This window comes from Danio aesculapii, chromosome 15 (genome assembly GCF_903798145.1).
Source record: "Danio aesculapii chromosome 15, fDanAes4.1, whole genome shotgun sequence".
NCBI classification, from domain to species: domain Eukaryota; kingdom Metazoa; phylum Chordata; class Actinopteri; order Cypriniformes; family Danionidae; genus Danio; species Danio aesculapii.
In genome coordinates, this window is record NC_079449.1 from 42,725,055 (window position 1) to 42,737,817 (window position 12,763).

At 38.6% G+C, this 12,763-nt stretch overlaps 1 protein-coding gene across 1 annotated transcript; it reads right to left on the reverse strand.

The window, feature by feature from the left end:
- Positions 1-382: 382 nt before the first annotated feature.
- On the reverse strand, positions 383-5,489 carry LOC130241732 (oocyte zinc finger protein XlCOF19-like). Its single transcript, XM_056473660.1, has 3 exons — positions 5,464-5,489; positions 4,856-4,940; positions 383-1,878 (listed from the first exon to the last, which is right to left on the reverse strand). The coding sequence occupies exons 2-3, from the start codon at positions 4,938-4,940 to the stop codon at positions 1,145-1,147; spliced, it is 819 nt and encodes a 272-aa protein (XP_056329635.1). The 5' UTR covers positions 5,464-5,489; the 3' UTR covers positions 383-1,144.
- Between the last annotated feature and the right edge of the window lie 7,274 nt (positions 5,490-12,763).

The window sequence follows — 12,763 nt, forward strand, 5'->3', positions numbered from 1 at the left end:
GGTCTTCAATTTGAGTTGTTCCTTCACGTCACACTGACAGTCCCATATAAGCTTAACCAAAACACACAGTCTGAGCCGAAAGGAGCTATAATTAGTTTACCTTTCGAGTCTTCTGGTTTTTGAGTCGTTCATTCATCACATGACAGCATGTAAAGAGAGATGACTCAAACTCAGGGACTCGAGAGATGAACAGATCAAATCTTATTCCGCCTCTAAATGCATTTGATTGGCTTCTGTCTTTCATGTGATGAACGAACGACTCAAACTGAGAACTCGAGAGGACTCATCGTTCTCAAGTCATGCAAAAGATTCATTCCGAATAAACTAATCGTTCAAGAACGACCCATCACTAATTCAGACACTTATGAAATTACTAAAAATGGTCAAAAAAGCAGCTGTCCAGTCCTCGATTGAGACTTCAGATGATGCTCCCAAAAGAAATAAAATCCCAGTGTGTCAGAACAGTTCCTATGAAGGTGTGACCTAAACATATTAATGAACCCAAGGACGAGATTAATTAATTAATTACAGAATGGGTGGCACAGTGGTTAGCACTGTCACCTCACAGCAAGAAGGTCGCTGGTTCGAGCCTCGGCTGGGTCAGTTGGCATTTCTGTATGGAGTTTGCATGTTCTCCCCGTGTTGGCGTGGGTTTTCTTCGGGGTGCTCCGGTTCCCCCACAGTCCAAACACATGCACTATAGAGGAATTGATTAACTAAATTGGCCCTTGTGTATGAGTGTGTAAAACATATGCAGAAATAGTTGGTGGTTCATTCCGCTGTGGCGACCCCTGATAAAAAAAAGGAACCAAGTTGAAAGAAAATGAATGAAAAAGGTCAATTTAAAGCCTAGAGCAGGGGTGTACAAACTTGGTCCTGGAGGGCCGGTGTCCTGCATATTTTAGTTCCAACCCCAATAAAACACACCTGAACCAGCTAATCAAGCTCTTTCTAAGTATACTATAAACTTCCAGGCAGGTGTGTTAGAGGGAGTTGGAGCTAAACTCTGTAGGACACTGGCCCTCCAGGACCAAGTTCGGACACCCCTAGCCATACCGAATAAGAGTTTGGGTTCACATCTGCATCACTTTGTATCTGCAGTGTGCTAGCTACACATCTTCAATACACTAATAATAAATTAAATTCATCCAGAGTTGAAGTGTTGATGAGTGTTCAAACTGCTCCCGTTTTCAAGGCTCTCCTCGCTCTTAATGCACTGCAATGTCTTAGCACAGCATTTTTGCGTGTGAAACTTCAGGTCTCTTCTGTACGTGAAACTGGTCTGACACTGAAGACATGTGAAGGGCTTCTCTCCGGTGTGAACCAGTGTGTGAGTCTTAAGAGTGGCGTTCTGACCAAAGCTCTTCCCGCAGTGTGTGCAGGTGAAAGGCCTCTCTCCGGTGTGAACTCTGATGTGATGATTAAGATTTCCTCTGTGAACAAACCTCTTTCCGCAGACGTTGCAGGGGAAAGGCCTCTCTCCAGTGTGAACGATCATGTGGTACTCCAGATTTCCTTTGTGAACGAACCTCTTTCCACACTTCTCGCATTCGAAAGGCTTCTCTCCGGTGTGAACTTTTTTGTGGAATTTAAGGTTTCCTTTGTACTTGAAAGTCTTTCCGCACTGCTCACAGGTGTACGGCTTCTCTCCAGAGTGAATTTTCATGTGGTAAGTGAGCTTACAATGTTGACCAAAACTTTTTCCACATTGCAGGCATGTGAACTGCCCCTTAGATTCGGTCTCCTGAAGTGTTTCCACAGATGAAGATGTTTCAGTCTTAATGGAGTTTCCTAGTGACAGAAAGTCATGTTTCTCACGTTGACCTCCCTCGTTCATTACATTCAACTCTTCGTTCTCTTCTTTGAGTGCCATCACACCTAAGGTAAAAACAGACAGAAGTTAGCAGTTTAACCCTTTCACGTGTACATTTTAAATCAGGATTCCAGGAGGACCGCTGCTCTGAAGTTTTGCTCCAGCTAGGCAAAAAAGTATGTGTGGGTTGTCCAAGAAATAAAACATCAAGGTATTTTCTGTAAAAAATGCAGTGTTGCACTTATGGCCCGTTTCCACTGAGTAGTACGGTTCAATACGCTTTTATAGCCATTTCCAATGTCAAAAGGTACCTAAAAGCGAACCGTACTGTACCTCTTTTTGGTTACCCTTTTCAAAAATTGCCTAGCATGACTAAACGGTACCAAAAGGCGGAGCAAGACACACAGCTGAACGCTATTGGTTTACAGAGAAACGTCACTCGCTCATGCACAAACAGTAGAATGAAAACAAAGGACGGCATATTTAAATACATAGCCAAGACATTACATTGTAATACTATATACATATAATAACGAGCCATGGTAGAGCAGAGTTTAAACAACCTTGTCGTCTTCTTGATGAACAGCCACAAAACCAAGAAGAACAAAATCTGCCGTGTCCTGTTATTGTTTTACAAGCCTGTCTAAAAACGTGAGCAGTTTCACCTTCTCCAGGGAACTTGCGTTCGCTCGCCGCACGTCTATATTTTAAATAACGAACTTCATGAGCTCATATAAATAACGTGGGTGTGATTATTAAAGTGTTTCTGACATTGATAATTTCAGAAATGGACAAACACGAGAGTGAAGTGCGGAAAAACAAAGGTAAAGTCAGAATAAACAGAAGCAAATAATTCTTTCAGCAACCTAAAAGATGAACAAACTGCCATGTTTAACTATTATCATCACCTTTTGGACTATTATGAAGTGGGAATGACGGAATTACTCTCTAACAGAGGCTACATGTGCTGCTGAAGATTACAGACACAGATGAGAGGTTTACACTGACTGTAGGCTATATTGCGTGTTGTTTTTGAACCTAAATAAGGACGAAATGTATGTTGTGTGTAGTTTATCTGTAGTTGGTAACATATTGGAGACTGTAAGGGGTGGTATGTGTTTATATGTTCATTTATTTAGTTATTTAATATAATTACAGACGTTACAGTAGGCTGTTTCGCACTGTCATTGATCTGCAGTTATAATCAACTCATGTTCATTGAAAAATTAGTAATAAACATTTCTACACAAGTATTTATGTGTATAAAGCATCTGTTTTGTGAGAAGTGCTTCTGATATGATTTGTGAGCGACCCGTACAGCTTTAATGTAGACATTTCCTCCAGCGAGAATGACGTCACCTGAAACTTTCTGTCGTACACCATACCCTTAGTACCCTTTAGGCAGTGGAAACACAAGCCTGATAAAGGTGACCCTTACTGTACTGTACCAGTTAGAGAAAATGGGCCATTAGGGATGCACCAATACCATTTTTTGGAACCGATCCAATCCCAATATTCGGAGCATCGATTGACACAGCTGCAACCAATCACTGGGAACACCCATTCACACACATACACTACAGCCAATTTTAGCATGTGTTTGGACTGTGGGGGAAACCGGAGCACCCGGAGGAAAACCCACGCCAACACAGAGAGAACATGCAAACTCCACACAGAAATGCCAACTAATAAATGGCTGCATTTTAATTTCTGTCGTGTTTCGTCTGGTGCAAACAGCCAAATTGCTCAAAACTGCATATCTCATTACTAGGGCCAGACGGAATCTGCGGATGTTTTTTTTATTTCTGTTGAGAATTTTGGTAAAAATCTGCGGATTTCTGCTGAATTATTTTGTAAGCATCATAACTAAAACCTTAATATGTGAAATAAAATATAATATCTTTTAAACTTTTATTTAATGTTTAAAATGCAAATCCAATTAGATTCACTTTATTTGGTAAACAAAGCAAGTCTCTCATATAATAAATCTACTAAAAGACAGAAAATATTACTGTACAAACTGCATTGTACATAAATCAGATGAACATTTTCATATTAGTCAATAATATTACTGTAATTAATTTAAAAACTGAATAAATATGGATTTACACACATTTACTCAATAAACAGAATTAATGATGGGCTATAAATCTGCGGAATTCTGCGCGCACAGATTCCATGTGGGCCTACTCATTACATAATGTGTTGTTAGGACACAGAGTTACAGTGTAACCTGCTCACTTAATGTTTATGCTCGTAATATTTATATTATTTACTAATTAACAATCTCATGTGGAATTCTGAACCTGCGTCTCAATTTGGGGCTGCTACTGTCCACCAGAGCTCACATTTCAGCCACATGCTTTGGGAGTCTTCATGACTGAATGAATGAAATACGCTGTTTTCCACCAAGGCAACCCGGGGTGCTGAAATATAGTTGGCTAAACTGGCATTGGGCGGATTAAACAAAACAAAGACAGATGTTTCAGCATGTAACACACATTTTCAAAGCAGAATATCTGACTTTGTTTTTCAGATAAACAAGAATGTTCACTCAGCATGTTTCTGAATATCTGCACACATATGACAGTGTTTTTATGATGCAGAAGAGTCAAAAACTCACACACAGCACCTTTAAATTTGGGAAATTAGAGAAGGCAAACTTCAGGCAGAAACCCACTAAATCAGGAGTGTCCAAACTCGGTCCTGGAGGGCAGATTTTAGATTTTCCTGCAGATTTTAGCTCCAACTTGCCTCAACACACCTGCACGGATGTTTCTAGAGAGCCTAGTAAGTGCTTGATTAGCTAGCCCAGGTGTGTCTGATTGGGGTTGGAACTAAACTTTGCAGGACACCGGCCCTCCAGGACCGAGCTTGGACATGCCTGCACTAAATAGACCCAGAGTTTTAGAGGTTCAGTAACTAAACCAGAGTAATTACTTTTAAAAGCATGGGTTTTGTAATCTGCAGGGGAAAACATTTTAAAAGTAACATTCTCATCCCAGCAAATGAGTGAGTGGAGCTTTGAGGATGAAAACCAACCTGTCTGCTCCTCAGGATCTTCATGCTTGACTCTGAAAGCTTCTTCAATCTCCACGTCTTCACTCTCCTCTTTAATAAACGCCATCTTTATAATACTCCACTTTCTCTGAGTTTGGACACTGTCAAGATCAAGATGAAGACTGTCATGAACAAATAAAAATAAACACTAACTAAATGTCTGGTTGTGTCTCACATTTTCTCTATTACAATTTTTAGATTTACTTATTTGTATTTTATTTGCACATTTACTGAAACGTGTGTTATTGCTGTGTAATAACAGTCACTACATACGCTTGTTTACATCAGATATCTGAGCTTTGAGTCACTGTATGACTATTAAAGGTGTTTTAGTTCATCAGTGTTTGTATAATCAGCGTTTCTCCATCACTGTCTGTCAGTGGCTGAACTCCTGCTGTTGATGAGGAGAAACAGACGCAGCTTCTGTTACGAGCTTTACCTACTAAACTCGCGTTTATTACTGTTAGATAAACATATTGTCGTAATTCTCTAAGTAATAATTAACCCACTGTGCATCGCTCGTAAAAACCACACACACGTCTGAACCTTGTCATTAAGTTAAACACTTTTAAAGGCTTGAAAACACAAACCTTCAGCAGCCGTACTACAAAACATACAGGAGGCGCAGTCTTATGACATCACCCCTCCGCTCGCGGTCGAAGGCTGATTGTGTCATGCGTCGTAAGTTGTTTTTGTAAAGAGCAATAGAGTGGATGAAAATTCATCTTACTCATAACTCAGTCTTAAAGCAAATTCCAAAAACTGTACTTGGTGGTATCAGTATCCTAGATAAAAAAAAATGTAACAATTTCCATATCAGAAAATGTCTATTTCAAAATAGTAGTTGTTTCCCGAAAGCCATTTGAAATGGAAACAATGTTTTTCTTTACATTTTAGTTGATATTTGGTCAACAAGTAATTCGTTTTTTACTCCCAAATAAGGTAAAAGAATCTAATTTCAAAAAATTACACAAGTATTATCCCTGCAATATATTTATTAATACATTTAAAACAAACATTTCCACAATGTTCTTTTTGTAACACTGAACCTGAAAATCTTTCACTATTTTGTACTTGTAAAATTTCTGATGATTTCTGGAAACAGGTTTCAGGGGCGATTTTTGATTTATTTAAGAAAATAATTAATTATGATGAATGCAGGATTTTTTTTTTTGTGAGTTGTAAAACTGGCCATGAAACACTTGATAATGCTTTGAAGTTTTTCTTGGGATGTTTCACATACACAAGGCAAAAGTAATGTCTATTACTCCCTTCTTTAATTTTTTCTGTAAAGATTTAAAAATATTTTATAATTCTTTGACCTCAATTACAAAAAACAAGAAGGCTATAAAAACCTCTCTAATAATGACAAAAATGATCTGTACAATCTAATAATTTAAATATGATGGATCCCCTCATATTTATATAATGTACTTTTTTTTAATGTATGTTTTGCATCACTAAGTTTTGTATGACTGTTACCATATGCTATCATATAATCCTGTATGCTTGTCAGTTACATGCTTCAATAAAAAATAAAAAAGCATAATTACATTCATAATAATATAAGTTATTATATAATTATCATATATGAAAATATCATTTGCACACCTTTAATTTTAAGACATATTTGTCATCATGAAATGACTTTGCTGAGTTGCTACTCTACTGGAGTATCTGAACTGAAAAAAAAACAAACAAACCTGAAAATCATTCCCTTACAAAAAAACCCCCACAGGAATCCTGCAGGAATATTATGCAGATTTCCTACAGGATTTTCATCTCATTTTCCTGTCGGAATATCTGCAGGAATTTTATGAAGGAAACAAAATTTATGCAGGGATTATTCCTGCAGGAATTATATCCTACAGGTCTATTAAAATATACAGTTCCAGCAGGATTATTGTGCAGGATAGATATGGAGTTAGAAAAATTTCACAATGAAACAATGTGTATTTTCATAAATTATTTATTAAAATTGAAAGAAAAAGAAAAAGAAAAATGAAAGAAAAAGAAAACAGGCCAATGCAGAATCCAATTCACAGCAGGCTGCGTTTACTCCAAGTGGTAGAGTTGGTGTAGGGCAGAATATAGTCTGTACAGTATAAAAACTATTACAGCTATGAAGAATCCCATGAACAACCAATAGACCCCTTTCACAAGACTGTTATGATGTGTTTAACGGTCATCAGCATCCTAAATACCTTAATGTTTTTAATATTTGGATTTTTTTTTAAACTTATGTACATTAATATTATTATGTATAACACAATCTTTATGTCAAATTACAAAAAACGAATGATCGCTTATGCGAGAGTATCTAATGAAGTGTCTATGGGGACAGGACAGTAAATCTGACATTATTCTCTCTTCTGGCTGCCGTGACAAGTCTCACACTATTTCTTTTTCTGAAAGTATTGATAACACCATCCTGGAGTTTTTCTTTTATTATTTCAGCAAACAGAATTGTAAAAAAAAATATTACGGACTTACTAAATCATGTAAGGGATTTATATAATTAGCCTACAGTGAATGTCCTAACACTTTTGGTTTAAAAATTACAAAAAGGTCATGGTGGCGCAGCGGGTAGCATGATCGCCTCACAGCAAGAAGATTGCTGGTTGGAGCACCGGCTGTGTGGAGTTTGCATGTTCTCCCCGTGTTGGCGTGGGTTTCCCCCACAGTCCAAAACACATGCGCTATAGGTGAATTGATTAAACAGGTGAAATGAATAAGTTAAATTGGCCGTAGTGTATGTGTGTAAATGCAAGAGTGTATGGGTGTTTCCCAGTGATGCGGCTGGAAGGGCACTGCGTAAAAAATGCTGGATAAGTTGGAGGTTCATTCTGCTGTGGCGACTCCTGATTAATAAAGGGACTGAGCTGAAGTAAAATGAATGAATAGCTTACATAGAAGGAAAAACAAATACTATAAAAGTCAGTGGTTACAGGATTCCAGCTTTCTTCAAAATATCTTCTTTTGTGTTCAGCAGAGGAAACAAACAAGTTTGTAATGAGAGAGGGAAGATTAGATGATGACAGAGATTTCAGTTTTGGGTTAACTGTCCCTTTAACTCGAGCATATCGATATTAACACCAAAATATTTATATTGATCAAACCTTTAAGTGAGGTTTATTAATAAACTAATTTCGAGAGGATCATGTGCTTATGATTTATCACAGCCGGTCTCGTATTAAGCTAATCAGTATCATCCAATCATATGAGCCATAAGCTACTATAAATAACCACAGTTTTCAGTCCACTTTATCTTCATTTGGAAGAAACCCCCCTTCCTCCCCATTCTCCTCCGTCACTTTAGATCGGGCGGCACGGAGGCCCAGTGGTTCTGTTAGCCCCACAGCAAGAACACTGCCAACCCTGGTCCTGCCAGGTCGGTAGGTGTTTCTGTGAGGAGTTTATGTTCTCCCCGTGTCCGCGTGGGTTTTCCCCGGGTTCTCCGGTTTCCTCCCACCATCCAAACATATACATCATGCATAACAATGAAGCATTTGTCTAGCCCCCTTTTTTCCTCACGTGTTCCCTTAGCTACTGCAGACGGGGAGTTCTGAGATCCACCGAGCTCAGGCTCCCCTCTCGCTCTGCAAACGGGAGGAAGCCCCGGGCTCGAGGATCCCTTGAGCTCGGGGCTCTCTCCCGGGATAGCATGCCAAACAAAGCTTTTGGATGATACATCACTAAGTGTGAACTCTTGAAACTCTATTAAAAATCCACCGCCAGCCACTGTTACGATCCTGCACCAATATTTTGTCATATGGATTTATTCCTGTTTCTATGTGGTAAGACTGGATCTCAACAAGCTCGCTTGATCTGGACAGATACCTTTTTCTAATAATGAATTAAGTAACCGGTATATCAGTATAGACATCTGTATAATTCTCTACTTTTATATTTTCTCTAGGCTGACTGTGGACAAGGGAATCATCAGAATGGAGCATTGTGTTCCTCATCAGTTACACAATCTAGTATTTGCATCTTTTTCCATATTTCCCAGTCAAATATATAAATAGAAACGCTGCTGTCCAAAACCAAACAAAAAAACAAACAAGCTGCAGGCTAAAATTACTAACGCACATGTTTCATATGCTTACATAACAGTACAATTGTAATTATTATGAATAGGATGGGGTGATGCAGTGGTGCAGTAGGAAGTGCTGTCGCCTCACAGCAAGAAGGTCGCTGGTTCGAGCCTCGGCTGGGTCAGTCGGCGTTTCTGTGTGGAGTTTGCATGTTCTTATTACGTTTGTGTGGGTTTCCTCTGGGTGCTCCGGTTTCCCCCACAGTCCTAAGACATGTGGTACAGGTGAATTGGGTAGGCTAAATTGTCCTTAGTGTATGAGTGTGAATGAGTGTGTGTGGATGTTTCCCAGAGCTGGGTTGCGGCGGAAGGGCATCCGCTGCGTAAAAACATGCTGGATAAGTTGGCGGTTCATTCCGCTGTTGCGACCCTGGATTAATAAAGGGACTAAGCCGAAAAAAAAGAATGAATGATAGGATGTGGGTGACATAGTGGTTCAGTTGTTAGCAACGCCTCACAGTAAGAAGGGTCGCTGGTTTGAGTCCCGGCTGGGTCGGTTTTGCAAACACATAGGCTATAGGTGAATTAAATAAACTAAATTGGCCTTAGTATAGGTTGTGTGAATGAGTGTGTATGGGTGTTTCCCAGGAAGGGCATTGTTTGTGTAAAAATATATGCTGGAAAAGTTGGTGGTTCATTCCGCTGTGGCGACCCCTGATAATAAAGGGACTAAAAAAAAATTAATGATTGAACGAATGTGATGGTTTATGTTACTGTGTGCAGGTGATTGTCAACAAAAGGAGGGAGTAATGGTGGAACCTGGTGACATTAACATGGCTCATTTTTGTGGTAGATCAGTAACATAACCTTCATTAAACTTGAATTTAGATGCTGCAGAAGGCCAGTAAGACTTTACCTACTATTTCCTTGTTTAGGTAGCAGGAAATGAGCATGCAAAATGTTATTTAGTTCAATTCTCATAGTCCTTAGTTTTTCAACTGAACTGACATTGGATTGCCTGTATTCAAAGCAGGACGCAGCTTCCTAATAATAACGTAGGCTATTTATAATTAGGAAAGTAGGATTTACATGCATTTATTATCAGTAGCCACACTGTAACTGGAACTGTACCAGTAGAATTAAGGTAATAACAGACATAAATCTTTGGCTGATCTTGGAAGCGGGGACTGAACTACAGAGCAAAGCTCAACCGGCGAGCCAACCAAAGAATTCAATTTACTTTCTGGTAAACCACTAAATTTTATACTTTACTTCTGACTACCTTTTTTACAAAGTCCTTTCTTTGCACTAGTCTTGCATTTTGTTGACTGACATATTAATAAATACATTTCCTTGATGAACAATGACTAGTAGTGTTTTTGGAAACGAGATTTTGCTATCAACAATTTAATGCTGGACTCTGTAAACCAGTTCAAGCAATAGCTATATATTTTATAACAGCTTTTTCATTCTCAAGGTTTACACAGCTCTTCTTTTACATTATTTCTATCCACACAGTAATATATACATCCTGTGCTGGATGAATTATTTTAATACCATAATTAAATAAAGAAAGCAGAATCATCTCTTGGCTATATTAGAGTTTTGTTTAGGTCCATATATTGTAATGTTGTACAAGGAATAAATTAGATTCAACCCTAACCACACAAGGTGTCTTGATGGGTTCTGCAAATGAAGCCAATGTCCACGTCCAGTGAAGAAAATTAATGAAATACACTCAAAAACAATCACAATAACAAAAATAAATCCTTTACTTTAATCTCCGTTGAGGGATATTTAGTATAAAGAAATCAGTTAAGCGTGCTGCTGTCTGTATGCTCCAGCCTTTTATACAGTATTCAAGCCTTGAATACTGGCGTGCCTTTAATGTTTCAAGCTATCAATGTTTGATATACTTCAGGTATATCTAAAGTTTGATTTACCTAAGGATATCTGTTATTACATAAAAGAAATCCCTTTGAGTAAATACACAGCAAAGTGTTTCATCTGTTACAATCAAAACTCGGGCAGTTCTCCAGGGGTCTTGTCCTCCAAAGTCAAAGCTCCTAGTTGGCAAAGAATATCTTCCTCTGAATATAACGCTCCCAGGCGTTCGATTGTAATATTTGGTCAGAAGTGTCATCTGAAATCATTTCTGCCTTCACTGTCCTTGACCTCTTCGAACTCTGTTGAAAGCATTTCTTATGTTTCTTCTCATTGCGTGTAGCGGTTTTTTGCAAGCATATGAGTATCCGAATATCTGAGTAAAGTTTTGTGTCTTTACAATTAATGTTATTGAGCCATCCAGACCAGGGGTGGGCAAACTCGGCCCTGGAGGGCTGGTGTCCTGCATAGTTTAGCTTCAACCCTAATCAAACACACCTGAACATGCTAATCAGTGTCTCCAAGATCACTAATTATCTATAAGCAGGTGTGTTTAATCAGAGTTGAAGCTAAACTGTGCAGGACAGAGTTTGCCCACCCCTGATCCAGACACTACAATCCCAACTGCATTCCTAAGTCAGTGTTTCCCAACCCTATTCCTGAAGGCACACCAACAGTACACATTTTCAACCTCTCCTTAATCAAACACACCTGAATCAACTCATCAGAAGATTAGAAGAGACTCCAAAACCTGAAGTTAATGGGTCAGATAAGGGAGACATTCAAAATATGTACTGTTGGTGTGCCTCCAGGAACAGGGTCGGGAAACACTGTCCTAAGTGATGCAAAAACACGATGATCATTGTCTATGAGGATTTTATAATAAACCATTTGGTTGTTGTTGATATTTTAATACGTTGTACACAAACTAATGCATATTGTTATCTTGTTATTTTTGCTATTGGGCTCATAGAGTGAGAGAGGACGTTACGAGTCGAGCAGCTTACAATTTCCAGATAATATTCAAATCTATCAAAAAAGTTCTGGAGATGCTGGCCTAAATTCATGAGGTTTGTGTAGTTAAACTGTACTGGTACGCTACTGGTATCCCGGTGCTGAGAACTTTCTTGGCTCGTATAAATATCTGTTATGAGAAAGAGACAGCACGTAATGTTTTCCTCTCTCCATTATTTTGGCACTGAATTTCACGAAATTGCATCAGAAATCCGCACAGTCCAAAGACATGCGGTACAGGTGAATTGGGTAAGCTAAATTGTCCGTAGTGTTTGTGTGTGAATGCAAGAGTGTATGGATGTTTTCCAGAGATGAGTTGCAGCTGGAAGGGCATCCGCTGCGTAAAACATGTGCTGGATAAGTTGGCGGTTCATTCCGCTGTGGCGACCCCGGATTAATAAAGGGACTAAGCCAAAATGAAAATGAATGATTGAATGAATGCATTAGAAATCATAGGGTCATAAAATCAAGTTATCACTGCGTCTGAATGATTTTTACATGATTCACTAGTGACTTGTGCTTGAACATATGATCTTCCAACCATAAGAGTGGTGTTTATGCATACAGACTTTTGATTTTTAGTCAGCCAGAGTGCTTCCGGTGAACTTTCCATTACAAAAATGCCTGATAGGGATATTATATAAAGTGGGTATCCGACCGCCATGTCTTTAAAATATGGAATTTTATTTTAGCCCAGTGTTTTCAATGGAGTTTCTGTGCTTTCATCACATTTTACGCTTAAACAACTGAATTAATGCTTGAGTCAATTTAACTGATTGTATATTTTAATTACATTACAACATCGATGCTTTAAAAGGAACCTTATGAAATTGAAATTACTCACATCAACCTCATGGGAAGTTTACTCTTGGGTGAAAAACACAAGCTGTGCTGATAGCCCATTCACACTGCAATTTCCTTTGATTTTCTGCTGGTCCGTTCCAGATTGAGAAACA

Excerpts from the sequence above, each read along its gene's own strand:
- LOC130241732 (XM_056473660.1), bottom strand. The coding sequence starts at position 4,940 with ATGGCGTTTATTAAAGAGGAGAGTGAAGACGTGGAGATTGAAGAAGCT. Across the intron at positions 1,879-4,855 it reads AGATCCTGAGGAGCAGACAG|GTGTGATGGCACTCAAAGAA; the intron begins GTTGGTTTTCAT and ends TTTTTACCTTAG.